The sequence below is a fragment of the Calypte anna genome, chromosome 3 (genome assembly GCF_003957555.1).
Source record: "Calypte anna isolate BGI_N300 chromosome 3, bCalAnn1_v1.p, whole genome shotgun sequence".
In the NCBI taxonomy this organism is placed as follows: Eukaryota; Metazoa; Chordata; class Aves; order Apodiformes; family Trochilidae; genus Calypte; species Calypte anna.
In genome coordinates this window covers 73,929,575-73,948,546 of record NC_044246.1, presented here as the reverse complement: position 1 = coordinate 73,948,546, position 18,972 = coordinate 73,929,575, and the positions used below count along the sequence as shown (strand labels likewise).

Genomic DNA, 18,972 nt, shown 5'->3' with positions numbered 1-18,972 from the left:
ATTCAATGTCTAACTAGTGAAATATGTGGAAATATTCAGGAGAAGGAAGCAGAAGCTGTTTTCCTTTCTCCTAACAAAATATCCTAATCACAGGACAAAAGAAACAGGTTATTCTACCTCTGTTTACATTAAGAATTAAAATTTACCTTGAATCAGACAGATTATATGCTGCCAGCTTTGCAGGGTACACATTTATCACAGGAACAGAGAATGTATAGGCAAGGGAAGAAGCCACTGAGTGGTGCATGTGGGAAATCACACCTTGTTGCCACTCACAGGAGACAAAGACCTTTAAATCTTCATAAAATTGTCTTATTATATGAGGGATTGTCTAGAAGAGTAGAAAATAAGAATCTAGAAATCTCCCTTCTGACCCACAGACATGGGTAGTTGTTGATGATGAAGGGGTAAATGTAATAATAACTTCAAGTATTCTTTATTTTTTTCCTATTTTGTTTCTAAACAGTCTAGTTCGGTTATATTGTTACATTCTTTTTGTTCAGAAAAAACCAAACAAGTTTTCTTTAGGTAAGTTTGATTTGTTGCAGGTTTTTAATGTTTTGACCCCCAAAGTCACTTAAATAATGAGATAATGTCATGAGTTGCACTGCATCAGGTTTATTAAGGTAAAAATTATGATCCTTTCCACAAAATTATGATTAAGGATGTTCTTCTATGCCATTTTGGCTCACTAGTGGTTTGCTTTTTCTTTTTTCTTTCTCCCAATCCAGGAGGCATTTTTGAGTGTGTGGAATCTGGTCCAATGGGAGCAGAAGAATTAGCCTTCAGATTTGCTGTGAACACAATCAACAGAAACAGAACTCTTCTGCCAAACACAACATTAACATATGACACCCAAAAGATAAATCTCTATGACAGCTTTGAAGCATCCAAAAAAGGTAATCTTATGCATATTTGTTTTAATGAGTAATTAAAACTCAGTTCACTTACCTGAAAAAAAATGTCTGTCCAATAAAACCAGATGCAGTGAGACTGTAAAAGTTTGTGGCTGGCGTCTAAGAGCTGCTTTAAAGACCCCTCCTTGGAGGCTGTAATGGCAACTGCTTTAATATTGCATCGTCACCTTTGCTCCCACTACCCCTAACACATTGCTCTCTAAATATTTAAAATCTGAAATATTGTTCCTGAGCTTTGTGTCTAGGGTGTTTTTGAGACCAGCTGCTTTACAGTGAGAAAGTTCCTTTAGAGTGAACAAGTGCAGAGTTTTGCACCTAGGAAGGAAAAACAAAATGCAGCAGAACAGGTCAGGAGGTGATCTGCTAGAGAGCAGCCCCATGGAGAAGGACCTTGGAGTCCTGGTGGACAACAAGTTATCCATGGGGCAGCAATGTGCCCCTGGGGCCAAGAAGGCCAATGGTATCCTGGGGTGCACTAGGAAGGGAGTGTCCAGCAGATGGAGGGAGGTTTCTCCTTCCCCTCTACTCTGCCCTGGTGAGACCTCACCTGGAGCATTGCATCCAGTTCTGGGCTCCCCAGTTCAAGAGGGACATCGTACAGTGAGAGGGTAAAATGGTGGGATATGAGGATGATGAAGGGGCTGGAACAGCTGCCTTAGGAAGAAAGGGTGAGAGACCTGGGGCTTTTTAGTCTGGAGAGCAAAAGATTGAGAGGGGATGTAATTAATGTGTATAAATACTGAGGGCTGGGTGTCAAGAAGGAAGGGACAACCTCTTCTCACTTGTGCTCTGTGATAGGAGGAGGGGCAATGGATTTGAGATGGAGCACAGGAACTTCCACCTCAACATGAGGAAGAATTTCTTTACTGTGAGGGTTACAGAGCCCTGGGACAGACTCCCCAGACAGGTTGAGGAGCCTCCTGCTCTGAAGACTTTCAAGATCCATCCTTTCATGCATCCATGGATGCATTTCTGAGTGACCTGCCCTAGCTTTGGTCCTGCTCTGGGGGATGGGTGGACCTGATGATCGTAAGTCTCTTCTGATCCCTGGCATTCTGTGATTCTGATCAAACACTATCTCCAGACTTTGCCCTGGAACAAAAAAGTGCCTCCCAAATTTTAATGAACCTGGAAGAAGGCTCTAATTCAGTTTTAAGCATTCAATCACTTTAAGTACATTTCCACAAATACCTTTAGCATATGAATGTCTCATATAGTTCATCAGGTGTGGGCTTCAAAGGGGAACAAATAGCTGTAATTTTGTGCATCTTATGTCAATGAGGCATAAAAAAGAAGCCTAAATACTAAGTCTGTACTCTAAGAATTTTGACATCAGGTGAATGCCTAAGTGTCAGTTCAGCAGTTTTCTTCTAACTATAAATCATAGAATCATGGAATCATAGAATTGGATTGGTTTGAAGAAAAATTAAAAATATTTTTGAACATTTTTCTTCAATTTTTTTGAAAATAAAAGATTTTAAAATTTATGTTTTCACCTAGCTTTACATTGAAGTCTATGACAACAGATGCAAGTGTTACTCACATCATTGGTATATTTTAGAAAGCACAAACCCCAACACATTCAATACATGTTTACAGAAAAAAATACAAAGCATGGTGTCAGGTCTCATCAGGACTGGATTTTGCATTGTATTAGATGCTCTTTAAAAACTTTTTTTTTTTTAATAAATTGAAGAAATAATTTGATATGAATATATTTCCTATGAAGAAAGTAGGAATGATGAAATAAACAGGTTAACCTGTATTTTTCCTGACAGATTTCTAGCCTAAATCTGCCCAAGTGTCCCATCATGCCACTCCCAAGAGCTGAAGACTGAAAACTTTCCACAATAAAGGATTTTCTGTGTTATGTTGGGCTAAGATGAACAGAACCATGTGATCTCACATTAGAAATGCTGCATAGGGAAAAGGTGGTCAGGATGCTGACAGGATATGTCAGGATGAATGTACATGAAGTATGTCTAAAAAGTGGAGCATAATACTGTTTTTAAAATTCAGTTTACAAATTGTAAATTTTTCTTTTGCTGTAGCATACAGAGTTAATCTTGCTAACCTGCTTCATCTCTTCATTTGTCAAATAAATGACTCTAATACAGGTTGCTGTTGTTAGGTGTGAAAATACACTGCATCCATATTTCTACAGAAATACATACAGTTTGGTCATTGTAAAATGCTTTGATTTATGAAAAATGTTATGGGCTAAATATTTATGCCTAGTAAGATGGTTTCTTTGCAGTGGAGAGTGTGTGAAAGAAGAATGAGGCAAACAACACAGTATTTTTTGAGTTGTTATTTTGGTATTTTGGATGATGGATTAAAGCAGGTTCTGAGAGAACTGCTTTTACTGCCTCAGCTAAGTGAATAAATGGTCTGATCTTTAATTCTAGCCCCTCCTCTCTCCTTTCCTCCTCATTTTCCAAATTCAACTGCTGCCTGACTCTAGCACATGAAATTTAATGGAACAGTTTCTCTCCATTCCTGAAGGAGGATGTAGAGAGCTGAGAAATTTGATACTTAATTCTTAAAGTTTTTCCCGACACAGTGCAACAACCTTTATTCCTTACTTGGTTTTTGCTTGAAAGTGCAAACTAGCCATAATATTAGGCTGCTAATTCTTGATGGACTGCAATAGCTGAAGCTAGAATGGCAACATGCCATTGATTGGATATGCTGAGTAGTTTGTATGTATTCATTGTCACCACTTGCATCTTGGATAAGAATGCAGCTCTTTTTTTGTAACTGGTCAGGCTGTATCAAAATCTGTGTAATCTTCCAGTGCTAATAGCTTTTTGCTTCATCAATTCACAATACAGCCAACTACATTTGTGCTGACAGGTGCTTTAGTTCAGAATCAAAGGCTAAAGGTTAACACAAAATGGTTCATTTTATTATGATGGCTCCAAAGCAGAGTTTTAACAATGAGGTTTGACTCATTTTGTGGTTCATGATTATGACTATTAGTGAGCAAGCAGGCTCTGAATCAAAAATAGCCTGTTTAGACCTCTTAGTAACACACAGTTTTAAAGCTGAATATAGATTAAATGTTAATGGATTTTTTAAAGTACTATATGAAAGAGCAACCTGAAGGCAAGTCAATATTTCCAAGATACTGTTTCAGCAAAGAATAATGTAAACACAAACAAAATATCACTCTATGCACTGCAAAAATTGGTATGTGTCTGATAGAGCCTGTACCATATTAAATCACATGTGAAAGCACTGCATTATTCAAATCTTAGAAACAGGAAAAAAAAAAGCCCATTGAAAAGCCATCTGGTAGCTATTGCTGCTGTTAGTGATCCCATTTACTGACATTTGCATAAAGCTTGTTGATTACTCTTAGGAAGGGCAATGTTAGCTGCCTCCTTTTTTTTTTTTTTTGTCAAGCTAGTTATTTAGGCCCTGATCCTACACTCAGAAATGCAATGGCGATCCTGTGTGTATATGAGAAGTTCATTTAAACCACCAGTTCTCTGCAGTAATAAAAAGAAGTGTCAACATATTTTCTGGAATGCACTTGAAGGACTTAACAATATTTTAATCACATTGAAAAGGATGTGCTCAATGAAACAAATAATTTTTATTTGCTGAGAAAAGTAATGCAGCAAGATGTATTTCTACTTGTTTACTCAACTGTAAGTAACATTGATGTAACTTTAATTAATCAAACATCATACAAATACACTTAGATTGGATTAGGCAGACACATTTCATTACTTATCCCTACCAAATAAGACATTTTCATAGAACACTGATGTTTTTCAGAACTTCAGTCATTAAGGTTATGATTTAAGCAGGAGCAGGGCATGGGTTGAAACCATGGTCTGCAGTATTGACTATTTTTCCTGCCTTCATTATAGCATATCCAAACTAATACACTAAGAAAATAAAGACTGGAGAGTTTTAATGACCAGTTTAGGCAGGGCCATCCTATATTGAAAAGAGCTAAGCCATTTGAATCCAGAAGTAGTCAAGGATTCTCAGGGCCAGTTTTATCTACTAATATAGGTGTAGCTATTCCTCCAGTATTTAAATATTTCCAGTGTTTAAAAGGGGACACTGAATTGTTTTCATTAACAGGTATCAATCTAATTTTCTTTAAGGGAAAATGTTGAACTCTAAATTTTACCAGTCAACATACTTAGTTTTCAGACAGAGAAATTAAACATTCCATCTAAATGAAATTAATACTTTTCCTGATGCTTACGTAGCATCTACTTATCACATACAATTTCTGAGTAATTAGGACTGTGGTAGAAACAGTGTTGATTGATTGAGGAAGATGTTAACAGTGAAACAGGCTAGCTTAGAATATTGTCCCATATGGGCCTTTTCCAATTGTAAGATGCAGCTGAGCATAAATCTTTTCTCTTGTCATTGCTTTCTAAAAGATAGACAATTGCTGGCCTTTGTGACTTCCACTGATGCAGAAGGGTTTATTAAACATAGCTGAGCACTGTTTTAATGGTAAGTGTTGATATTCATCCCTGCATAGTGAAAGCTTAAAAATGTATTCTTAAATTGAAATCTGTGTGTGTTACACAAGAAGGGAGCCCCATCAGCAATGAAGTTGTATTTCATTGAGTGCCTTTTGTTAATTATGAATTCTGCAATACTTGCTGGCACACTGCCTTTTTTCCTCTCGCCACTGACAGACTTCTGTCTCCTTTCCAGCCTGTGATCAGCTGTCCCTTGGGGTAGCTGCCATCTTTGGACCATCCCACAGCTCCTCGGCTAATGCTGTGCAATCCATCTGCAACGCTTTGGGTGTTCCACATATCCAGACCCGCTGGAAACATCAGGTGTCAGACAACAAGGACTCCTTCTATGTCAGCCTCTATCCAGATTTCTCTTCACTCAGCCGTGCCATCCTTGACCTTGTGCAGTTCTTCAAGTGGAAAACAGTGACTGTTGTTTATGATGACAGCACTGGTAAGGCTAAAGGATTCCACTATGCAGATATATTCTATGCCTGTACAAAAAGAGGGTGGAGGGATACAGCTACTCATATTTCTTAATTTAAGAAATCTTAATTAAAGTAAAAGTCTTTCTATTGTTAAAGTAGTCAACAACTAGTAATGTGGATTTATTAGCATAAATATGTGTGCTTCAGTTGTTAAATTCTGTGTGTTTGAGCTCACGGCTGTCAATAAATCAGATGTGCTCTATCTGCATGTCTTAGTTGCAAACAGCTGTATCTTTTAATTTAATTTTTTTTTAACTTAAATTTTGAAGAAATATATGGTAACTGGAAGGGTGTACTAGTACACCTGGTGAACTACAAGACCTAAACCCTAGTGCTGCTTTAAGCATCAGTGATTATAAAACAGATATCATATTCATTTGGAAGTTTAGTATCTGCTTTTTCAGACAGAACTGTAAAAGGAACCCTGGTTTTAGCTTCTAGGAACTGAAACCAAAGGGAGTTTGGGGGCTGGTTATGTGAATTAAAAATGAACTTTCCAGCAGAAGTATACGAGCTTGCTGCCTTTCCCCTGGAATTTGTTTTGTCCTTGTTTGCCTTGACAGTGACATCCTTGAAAAGTATTTAAAAAACTTATGTTTTATTTGAGGTCTACCTGGTGATGGTCAGAGCTAACAGTTTGGCATGATGAAAATCTGACTGTAAAGATAAAAGGAGGGTACTCAGCCAGATGACATATATTTAACCCTCTTGGAAATGTTGCTAACTTTCATGCTGGTTGAAAGCACTGGCAAGAAAAGAGCGTGGTGAGGCTCAAACCCTTCACATGGTTCAGTGAACTGGAAGACTGTTGATACCCTTGTTACATAATGCTACTATCCATCTAAACCTCAAGTAGAAAAATAAGATCAGGAAGCAACGGGTTACATGTGAGAAAACCTGCAGTGAGGATTGTCTGCTAGATAAACAGCAGTTACAGCAGGACAGAACACCTGCTTACTTTTTAAGTTCAAGTAAGATATGTGTATAGCTATCAAAAATAAGAAGGGAACAGAGATGGCAGTGCATAAAATTCTTTGTAGCTAGTATTTTCTTTTAAAAAGCACAAGTCAGTGAAGTTTAAAGTCTGCTTCTCTAAAGCTTTGTTGATGTCACCAGAAGTCTCAGATAAACAAACTTCTGATTTCATGTTTAGCTTTACAAACTTAGGGGAAAGAATAGTTTTGGTATTTTTTTTAAATTATTGTTCTGAAATAAAACAGGAAGGGGGAAAAAAGCCTCAAATTTTAATCAAATGATTGAAAAAGTAATTTATGGTTCAGTGGAACAGTTAATAGTCTTAAGCTTACATAGATTTGAAATATTTCACTTTGATTTAAATTGTTTGGGTACTATTTTTACAATAAACAGGTTACTTTTTACAACAGGCCTTTCAGTTAGAAAAGTCATGATTTTATACTTTGAAACCATTTTTCATAATATTTTCAAGTGACTTTCTCCTCCCCCATCAAGAACCCCCACAAACCAAAACAACAACAAAACAAAAAAACAAACCAACAAAAAAAACAATCCCCCTGTAAAAAAAAGCTCTAAAGGAATATTTAATGCTTAATGGCTTTCTAAACTCTATGCTTTCTGAAAGATATGTTGTTAACAGCCATGCTAGAATTGATGTTTTTAATGAAGTATGTTTTGAATTCAGTGTTAGTTGAAATAGCAATTAAGATAGAAAGTTTTTCTTGTGTATTTTGTAGCCTACTCGATTTACCTGTGACTACTGTAAACATTTAAAAGAAAACAAGAACATGAGCTTGAGAATGAATAAGGATATTCAGGTATTTAGTTTATTGTAAAAACATGAAGAATTATTTAAGGATATTAATTTTAAATTTATATTTCTTTATGGAGTGGCCAGACCCTTCTTCACACTAGGATACTGATTGTTCCTTCTGATAAACAGTAATCCCAGCTACATCTTGTTCTCTCCTTGAAATCTGTTGCTGTCTAAAGAAACAGAAAAAATCAACTATTTAAAAAGCCAATCCTCTCTCATTTGTAGCAGTCATTGTAAATAAATTTAAATTCTTTTTTTTCCTTTTCTTCTTTTTCTTTAAGACTGTTGGTTTCTCTTTGTTGGTAACATCTATGGATAACTTTAAGACTTCAAAAGCAGCACACACTGCTGGGAAGTCCATAGAATAATTTGCCTTTGAAGTATATATGGGAACAAGTCTTAGATGTGAGAAACTGTAAGTCTTAAGTAGTTGAATAGTTAGAGCTCAACTGAAAACAGGTCTCTTTTGAGGCAAGGGCTTTTGGAAACTTTTGAAAGGACGTAATTACTTCAGCTGATGAACTGTGATAAGATACTTAGTTCTGAATCTAGTGCTAAAGCTGAATATTATAATTTCAGCTAATATTTAGAAACTGTGTTGTAAAAATCCTTGTGCCATTTAAGATTTAATTGTAAAGACATTAAAGCGAAGGCAACAAATCATAGAATCATGGAATGTCAGGCTGGAAGGGATCTCAAGAACCTTCTTGTCCAAATTTCTAGGTAAGAACACAGTTTATATGAGATGGCCCAGCACCCTATGAAAATGAGTCTTAAAAGTCTCCAGTACTGAGGAATCTGCCACTTTCCCAGAGAGATTATTACAATCTCTGACTGTTCTTATAGTGAAAAATTTTCTTCTGGTGTCCAACTGGGGTGCCCTAGGAGTAATTTGCACCTACTGTCTCTTGCCTTCTCCATGTGACTTCTTGTAAAAGGGGAGTCTCCAACTTTGTAGCCACTCTTTAAGCACCAGACCACAGCAGTAAGGTCTCCCTAAGCCTTCTTTTCTCCAGGCTATAAAAATCTAGTTCTCTCAGCCTTTGCTCATACAGCAGGCTTCGTAGTCCCTTGATCATCTTTGTTCCCCTTCTCTGGACCCTCTCCAGCCTGTCCACATCTTTCTTGTATAGTGGGAACCAAGACATTTATCACTAAGGACAAGACAATTATCACAGTTTTTATCTGTTTCTTTCATTTGGTCAGTGATTCCTGAGAGTAAGACAGATATAATTCTTATTTCCCCATCCTTTATTTCCCTTGTAATCACCCACTTTTTACTCTCCTTTACTGAGAAGCTGTGAAGGATGATAATGCATGTCTTATTTTATGATAATTTTAGTGTTATGGATTTTCTTTATCTAATGGCCCAGATTACAAGCTGGTCAAGACAATCGTATGTTGGTACAGCAGTTACAGTGATTTAAAAAAAAGTGTAAATTGGCAAAAATAAATTTATTGGGTGACAAATTTAGTTTGTCTGTTTTTTGCTTTACAAATATGGGTAAAAGGGGAGATCATTGTAGAGAATTTTATTGTAGACAGGAAGAAAAGGTAGAAAACGTGAATAAATTTTGTCTGGATGCTTGTCAAGATAAATTAAGGGGAGTTGCCCAGATGCCAACATCCTATAAGATTGTAGGTACATTCTGAGAAAATGTGTGATTTTTAAAACAAACAAACCACAATGCAATATGTCTTTATATCATCATTGTTAGGGCTCCATTTTATGAATGCTCTAAGAAATTGTTTTATTTCTCTAATAAAGAGAAGTAAAGCATTCTAATAACAGCTGTGCCTGAGGTCTTAATTCCTTCAGTATGGGATGGATCTCCTTGATTAAACACAAGTGGGAAGAACTGTGTGGTTATTTGACATTCTACAATCAGTGAAAACCCATGATAACTCTAGCTGCATTCCCAGGGATGCCTTGGAGAATGATAGTTCAAGTGCAGGCTACAACTGCCTCTTGACAGCACCGTTGTGTCTGATCATAGGCAATCCCCCATGCTCCTATTTTATAGGAAATCAGGCCAGGGTTCCTGAACCTGGAATGAGGAAAGCAGGATAACTTAGAGGAGAAAATTGAGGTTGTGTCATGCTGACATAGGGACAGAGATGGTTCTAAAGGATTATGATCAATAACACGTGCGAGAGCAAAGATCAGGTTGAACATTGCATAATAAGGAAATCAAGGCTCTACAAATAGGATGCAGTAGATGAATAAACTAGAAAGGTTAATTCAACCTTGTTTTACTAAGAAGAGATTCAGTTGGTTACAGTGAAGATAAGGTAATAGAAGTTAAAATGAACATAGGATGAGTAAAGGTTTTAATATTATATATAATATTATATATTTCTTTCAGTGAAGAAAAAATGCATTTTTCCTGTGAATCTGTTTGAAAGCTCCTCCACCTGCCTTTCTGGTTTTTTTACCAAACAATAGTTACTTTCTGTTTTCTTTTATGCTTTAGTTTCTTACTTTATTTTAGCCCTCAAGATTTTTTTTTTAAGTAATCCATTCTTTGTAGAGAAAAAAATTGGAATGTGGCTCTAGAATACTTTTTTTGCTAGTCTGAAGCTAACTATTCCTGTGATCATTCTAAATGGCAAAGTATACTCCTTTTAACTAGAATTTCCCATTTGAATAAAAAACCCAGCAGGATGTAATGAGGTTAGTTAGGTTCGATTTTTTCTTTTAAGTAATTTATGGTCTCTTTGTTAACTAAATATAATTAAACCATCCCCGGATACTAATTAAGTCCTTTTGGATTTACAGATTTGCTACAATCGATTGCCTTTAAAAAAGAAAAGTGGAAAAATGGCAGTATGTTCATCAGCTGCACGTCCTAATCATATGAAAACAGTAACTTAATTTCAAGCTCATATTCTGATCTCTGTGCTAAAGAAAACAGACTAGACAAATTCTAAATAAGTTTGTGAATCTCAAAGAATTCCAAAACAAAGAACACATGAACAGTGAGATGCTGGGGTCTTTAATTTATAGTGGCGTTTGTATTGCCAATTAATGCTTTATGCAGATCAAGTTGATATAAACAGGGTTCTGGGTTTTTTTCTTAATTAACATTTGTTTTGGTCTTGGGTGAATGAATATAAACACCAAAAATCTGTTGCAAAGATGAACAGAAGCCAAAGTAAAAGCTGAAAAAAAATTACTTCAGAAATAAAAATGTTCTATGTTGGTCTTCAGAGTTTAACCCTGTGCATTACTTCAAACATTGCTATTTTTACTGTATGCTACAGGTAGCATGGATTTGTAAATAAAACTGTAGTTTCTTTTGAGGGGCCAATATTAAAATTCACATTATTATATTCCTCTGTATTTAGAGTTGCTGTGGCCTCACTTTGAGTATTGTGTGCAGCTCTGGCCCCCAGATTTTAAAAACAATGTTAAGGCACTTAAAAAATAATGTTAAGGTCCAGAGAAGAGCAACAAAGCTGGTGGCAAGACTGGAAGACATGATGCCCTTTGAGGAGTGGCTGAGGACACAGTCTGCCGAGTTTGGAGAACAGGAGGCTGAGGGGTGACCTCACTGCTCTCTGTAGCATCCTGAGGAGAGGGAGCAGAGAGAAAGAGGTCTCTTCTCTTTGATATTCAGGGGTAGGATGGCTGGCAAGGGTTCAAAACCAAGTGGTTCAAAGAAGGGAGGTTTAGACTGAACATTAGGAAGCATTTCTCTACCAAGACAGTGGTCAAACACTGGAACAGGTTTGCTAGAGAGATGGCTGATGCTCCAAGGCTGCTAATGTTTAAGAGGCATTCCAATAATGCCCTTAGCAACATACTTTGACTTTTGTTCAGTCATGATAATGGTCAGGCAGTTGGACTAGATTATTGTTGTAGGTCCCTTCCAACTATTCTATATTTCATATATCATATTTCCAGATATCTTCCATCTTGTGTGTGCTTTCTAGTGGCTCGTTGGGCTTTTTACTTTTTTTCCCATAATGCTACTACTGTTAAAAATAAGATACTTACCTTTTCAATTAATATCACTAATACCAGGAGGACATAAATATCTTGGGGGTAAAATAGTGTGGGGTGATGGGAGGTGGGCAACATTGCTAAAGGATTAAAGAAAAAAGGCTTGTAAGTGATTAAAAAATCTGGGCTAAAATTTCTCATAAAGAATATATATAGTGCACTATAAAGATAAGAAAAGGTGTTCAAGAAACGATAGAGAATAGGTGACTGAGGAGGATAGGAAATGAGATGGTCTGAAAAGGCCTTCTCATTTCTGTTTTCTGTAAATGAATTAAGCAACATCTCACTTTATGTTAAAAGTTCTTCTCATTTATAAACACATCTGTATATCTAAGGTCTGTTCTTAGCAAATGAGAGCGAAGGAATGAAATAAGTTGAGAATGCTCTATTTGGACAGTTGACAAGTGATACAATAACTGCATTTCACCTGAGTTTAGCAGACAAGGCTTCAGCCTTGGTGATCTGTAATAGAAACAAACTGGCATGGCTATCCTAAAGTACAATATATTTCAGGTTGGAACTTTTGATAGAGAAGGATAAAACTTGTACAAGGCTAGATGAGAGGCAGAAACAGGGAGACATTTCCTAAAGGTAATCGGAGGTGCTTGGTCCACGATACAGTAGGAGACATCTGCTGGGAGCAACAGTATAACTAACTGGTATAACTAATCTTGTATAACTAACCAAAGGCATAGTTTAAAAAATAATAATAATAAAAAAGTCTCAAACTAGGTGTTTAATGGGCAAAGAAGTACAGAAGCATCCATTTCTTAGAATATTCTTATAAAGATGTTATAATGTATGTTGACTTTTTCAAGAATGAAAATACTGGATGCCCTTGTATGAAATGTTTTTGTAATACTTCTGATAATGACTCAATGCCTGGGAATGGAAAATAATGGTTTATTATTGGGGAAGTGCAGAAGAGAAAAATATACTGAATTCAAGAATTCAAGAAAGTTAATGTCATTAAAACTAGAATTTCTGCCAACAGAATTAATTGCAGTCTAAAACAAAGAAGACTGAGATCTGTTGATTTCTTAAATAACACTGAAATTAAAAAAAACAAAGCAACAGTCGTCAAAGGACCTGAGTTTTCAAATCACATGAGTAAGAGACGTTTGAAAAACTTTAAAATGAAGAAATTACAGTTCTGTTATTAATTATGCTTTGAGAACTCATAGATAATTGACAAAAGTCTCCAAGTCTGGAAAAGATAAATGAACTCAGATTTATCACAAGTTAGCTATTTGTCCAGATTTTGAAGTACATTTATCTATATAGTTCCTAAAGTTCACTTAACACCTAAATCATCCACCTGTTCCTAGTAACTACTTTCCAAACTTGGAACCTGCTTAAAATTGAGCAGAATGAAGTGTAGTAGTATGAGGGTTTTTTGGTGCTTGTTTTTGTTCTTATGATTTTGGGTTTTTTTTGTTGGTTGGTTTTGTTGTTTTTTGTTTGTTTATTTTAATTTATTAGTTAGCTGAATTTCTATTCTTGGAAGAATAAACAATTTACTTGTAAATACTTGAAAAGCCTCAAAGTGATGAGTAACTGTCAAGTTTGCTTTATCAAGAGCAAACAACATAAAACTTCTGCCTTTGACAGATGGACATGCCTTGTGGGTAAGGAAAACACAGTAGATTTGATAAATATTGAGTTAAGAAAGTCACAGTGTTCAAGGTGACATTCTTAACATGCAAATTAGAAAAATAGGCGACTTGTGCAACTCTTGTGAAGTGGATGTGAAAAAGAGCAATAAGGAGTAAGTAGATTTGCTATGGCTTATTGCAAAACTTAAAATATATACTTAAAAGGTTCATTTTCTGGTATGAAGACTATAGAAATTACATATTCAGATGATAAGATAAGAAGTTAAAGTACTCAAGAAAATATGATTTCAGGTTCTACCAAGCAGTTGTAGAATTAACAGTACTATTTTTTTCTTTAAGGGCTCTGTGGACATCCTTTCTGCAAATAAACAAAATCGTACATAAATCAAGGACAGAAGTGGAATGAGATGGCTTAGCACAGCATATTAAATGCTGTTTTGTTTTTTTTTTTTTATTTTATTTTGAATTTGTGCATTATCAACTAATAACCAGTTAATTTGTGTTATTTAATGGAATGAATAGCTGAAAGAGCAGTATATTCACCATGGGGAACAAAACAGACTTGAGGCTTCCCATGCATATCAGCTGGAATGGCAGGCAGAACTGTTCCACATTTTTTCAGTCACTGAGTCAGAGGTTGCAGTTTTGTCAAAAAGTCCACACTTTTATTGGATCATCTTAAAGACAAGCCTTCCTCAATAACAGATCTGGTAGAATTGTAATAATAGCACTAATAGTTTTGATCTGTTTTTGGAGAATGAAGAAATATTTTGCAGACAGATTACATATTCCATAGTATGATTTAAGTACAGAGTGTTTTTAGTGCTGTCTGCAGCAATATCACACAGAATCACAGAATCACAGAATCCTAGGGGTTGGAAGGGACCTCGAAAGATCATCTAGTCCAACCCCCCCTGCCAGAGCAGGGCCACCTAGAGTACATCACATAGGAACGTGTTCAGACAGGTTTTGAATGTCTCCAGTGAAGGAGACTCCACAACCTCCCTGTGAAAATACGATTAGTTGTTATGTGCTAAGCCTAGCTGTGGTATTTGGATGTAGCTGGTTGCTTAGCTAAGTGTACTCTTTTTATAAGAAATTTATTGTATCTTTTGTTCAAGTGAGGTTCAGAAATATTTTTCTGGTGCTACATCAAAATACCAGCTGTAAGGAAAATGATATGAAGTAAAAATTTAATTTTTAAACTATTAGACTTTTTGCAGTTTGGAAATTAAAAATTAATTTAGCTAGCTGTCTTACTCAGATTTATCTAAACTTGACTACTCAAGTATGCTCACTTCAGATTACATATTTTGCCCTCTCATTGGTAGAACACTGTAAAATATACTTGAGATGTCAGCTTTTTTGTTAATCTTTCAGTCTCAGCTTTTTAAGCAATATTTACTGCTTTTGTTTTCAAGAATAAATGTTCTTATTTAGTGTAAATTCCAGTTTAGAATGTTCATTTGTGCTTCTTTGCCAACCAAGTACATTTCAGTTTCTAGTATATATTAGCTTTTATTTCTTTTTGTGTAGTTTGATACAACAGTGATACTTTTATACTATGGCTGGAAATTGCTAACTTGGTTTTACTGCTTCTTTTATCATTGATTCTGACAGTTTTGACAAAAGCTATTTTGTCCTTTGACTGTAGTAGATCTCTTTTTTCCCTCTTCACCTTCATTAAACTGCACTGCTTGTAGATGTCAGCCACTTGAGAGATCATGCTTCATACTGTTACAAGAATTCTTTTGAAATGCCCAGGACTGTTAATTGTAATTACTGTCACCATCATCACACTGCTTTAAAGATAAAGCTCACTTAAAATGGAAAATCTAATATAAATTAAAGGCTTAAGATCTTCTTAATTTTCAACATTTTCTTCAATTATACTAAATTGTTTTGTTCTTATATTTTCACACACTAGATGCACCACACTAGGTGAGGGAAAAAATGTAAAGTTCTTTATGTAAAGTTCTTTTTTTTTTTTCCCTTCTTTTTTTAAGCTGCAGTATGCTGCAGCTGATAAGTAATCAGGTGGTATGAAAAAACTTTTCTGAACTTAAGCAGCACATTGATTCCCTCTTGTGGAACTGTGTGGGATGGGGCAGAGGGCTTTTTTTTTTCACTGCAGTGCTGAAAAGCCATTATTAGAAAAGAATTGTTACTGGAAATAGGCTGAATTGGGATTGGCTATTTGAAACTAACTATAAAAAGATGTTCACGCTCGTGCTCTGACGTGCTCACTCGGCGTATTTAAGGAAAACAATAAAGCTGATTATTGCCTTGCACTTCAATTACAGCTGGTTATGCTGAAACAGCAGTAAAATGGATTTAAATATTCAGTTGCTAAGACCCAAGACTGAAAAATTAAGTAACATGAACAGGATCAGAATGGAAATCCCTTTTATTGTGGAGCTAAACCTGGACTCCTGGTTTTCCCGTTCAGAGATTTTTTAACCCTAAGGCTAGCCTCTCCTGTGTCCTATGCACAGCATTTTAGTAATCTCAGCTTCAATATTAATTATGATCATAACTGTAAACATCTCTGTTTGCCTATCCTAAGTAGGTTTTGTGTAAGTGCAGATCTAAATGAAAAAAGTACCTTCAGTCTGTTGACCCATATTCATACCATTGTAGCATCACTGTTGATCACAGGTTCTCCAACAAAGTAGGCTCTGTTTATTGAGCTTACATTAAACCAAAATAGGTAAGAATGCTACAGATAAAGGTGAAAGGTCTTGAGTCAGGTCCATCTTTTCACATAAGCTAAGGATCACCTGATGTTAGGGGACTGGACTAATTACTATACTTGAGAATGCAGTTGAATCCAAAAGCTGAGGACGTGAAAACGAAGCAGGTCAGCTCTCTAACACAGAGCTTTTAAAACTCAGCATAATTTTTGGAATCAAAAACATTTTAATATATCCCTTCTTCCTACACACACTTCAACTTTGAATTAGTTTATTTTTTATAAAGGAAACTCTAAAGCCTTTAATCTGAAAATAAACACCTAAAATATTTGTTGTATACTAAATATTGAGCATTAGAGCTTGTGCAAAAATTGTCCAGCTTTGTGTTACACAGAGTTGCACACCCCCTGATATGTCAGCATGAGGGGAAGAGGAAATTACAGAAGGGCTTAGAGAGAGGCATAATTGTCAGCCCTAGAAATCTTGTTTTAGAAGATGATTAAGTCAGTAAATGAATGGCTGACATCAGTACCCTTATTCTATGTTTAAGTTTTATATCTGGAGCAAAAGCACTATGAGAACATGCTGATTTGGGAAAAGAAATGCAAGAAGGAGAAGTAGTTACCTTAAGTGAAAAGGATTCTCTGATAACTGGCATGGCTACTATCTAAGTCAGTTTTTGAAAAATATCTTCAGTTGGAAATAATGTAACTTTTATTTGTCCTATTGTACTCCGTGACCCAGAACTGTTTTTTCAGACTGAAGGTTATTTTAGTGATAACCTAAAGATGCTCAAGAGAAATTTATTTTCTCTAAACACACATCCTCCAACAAAACCAAAAAATAGCAAAACAAAAAATGACAACAAACAAACAAAACCACACAAGCCCTCCCCCCCAAATTAATCCCAACTTGATGATAAAATTATTTTTTCTAACAACATAAACTGCTAGTTTTGAAGCACTTTAAGTGTGTATAGTTGAAAGGTCACATCAGGGGAGAGTGAAGCTTAAAATGAATACATCAAGATATGATAGAACATGTCAACAAAGTCTAAGAGTGTTCTGATTTATGGTTTTTCAGCAACTCTGAAGAAGAGTTGTGGTAACGACACAGTTGGAACAGTAGGTAACTACTGTATGCTTTGGTAAGGGGATAAGTACATAGCTGCAGGTATCTTGAAATTATAGGCCTCTATATAGCTACACTCTTTCCCCCAAGAAGGAAATTTTGTCATGCAAATAGACCTTCAGAGTTTATTCTGGCAAATACTATTATTATCATGGATGAGTGATATATCTTGGCTTGCCCTAATGAATCTATTTTTCAGCTTTCAGCTGGAGTTGTTCTAAACAGAGTAACTATATTTCTTGACAGAGAGCTTGGTAAATAGAATTCAATTTGGCAAAACTACTAGAACTACTACTGGAGTCAGGTACCAGAAACTTTTCCTTCTTTTTACTGATATAGTACTGTCAAGATTAAACAGAAAAATAATTTAAGTCAACACTAGATATCTTTCAACTCTTAATGTAATCTCCACTAATAGTAGTGCATTTTTAATATTGCAGATTGCAAGAGGCATAAAAAGCTCTAATAAGTAATAGCTTTAATTCTTACACACACATACGTATGTACCGTATGTGATTATGACTGATATGATTAATCTCTGATGCTTCAACCACAAGACAGAAAATTCCTTCTAGACTGTTGAACTGCAAAGCTGGTATTAAGGAGATGTATTAATTTTGTTTATAGTAAGTAGATAGTATTTTTCTGGATTATGTATCTTAAAGCTCCTTCTCCATTAAAGACACTTCACAGCATTAGTGGTTTATTTAAATGGTTTTAAATATAATAGGCAACAATGTAAGGATGCTTTACACTTCCAGAATTGGGTGAAATGATCTCAATGTAGTAAAAAGGCAAATTATGAATAAGTAAGAAAGATCCATCAAGTTATATCTTCTCTTCAACTCTATTTCCTATTTTTCTTAGTGGCTTATTTTTTCTGTATTATCCTATTACATCCAAAGAACACAGAACAGTCCACTATTCAGGTAGCCCTGCAAGTAAGTAAAGTTTCATCGTTTCTCTTTTTAATCCTTTCACTATTGGTATTTTTAAGTAAAGTTTGAGGATCATAAAACTCATCTTGAAAGTTCATGGGTAATCTGTTCAGGATGTTCAATAGCTGTGAATCATTTTATTGCAGTGAAATGTTTTGGTTCATGTGAAGCATTCTGTCAATTCCCAATGAACTGGCATTCTCCTTCCTTCTACCCGTACTCCTTTCAAAGCCCAGTACACAATGATATTTTCTGACATACAACCAGAAAAACTGGGCAGGAAGCTGTCAGGGATGGAGAAAAGGAGAGAGAGGTGTGAGAGGAAAAAAACTTGCTGAAAATAGATTAACTATTCTGGAAGCTCTACAAAGCAATATGTTATTATTTTTTTGAAGTTTTTGAGATTCCAAAGATAGGAGTAGCCTTTAAAAGAGCATTAGTGTTCTTCTGTACAGAAAAAAGGTTCATGTGTTCATCCTATTGCAAAGTGCATTTGCTTGCATTCTTCCTGTACAGCACAAAGGCAGCATTAAGGGAAATGATAAATAGTTTGATGAGCAGGCCAGGTGGCATAGCAATGGCTCGCAAGACTGCTGAGCTGGAGACACAGGTTTTAAAACAAACTTGGGGCTCTTGCTTCCTGGACTGGTTGAAGTTGAACATGTCGAGGAGGTGATGTGATTGATCTCTTTGGAGGAAGATGCCAGCTGGAGAGCTTACAAACTGCTCCTTCAGGATTCTCCTTAAAGATGAATTGATGGCAGCTTCTGAAAAGAGTTACTCACACTGCATTCTTCCCAGCCATTCAGAGGTAAGACTCTATCACAGTGGCTACTAAAAGAAGGAATTGAGAGTTTAAAGGGACAGGAAAAAGGTGTCCCTGGTGAAAGAA

General features: G+C 35.8%; 1 protein-coding gene across 1 annotated transcript in view; it reads left to right on the top strand.

Annotated features, from left to right (window-relative positions):
- Positions 1 to 18,972, top strand: part of GRIK2 (glutamate ionotropic receptor kainate type subunit 2) — a 355,719-nt gene that overhangs the window by 111,036 nt on the left and 225,711 nt on the right. Inside the window, exons 2-3 of the mRNA XM_030447048.1 lie at positions 732 to 899; positions 5,613 to 5,870. Coding sequence (XP_030302908.1) covers positions 732 to 899; positions 5,613 to 5,870 — 426 coding nt within the window. The remainder of the gene's footprint in view (positions 1 to 731; positions 900 to 5,612; positions 5,871 to 18,972) is intronic.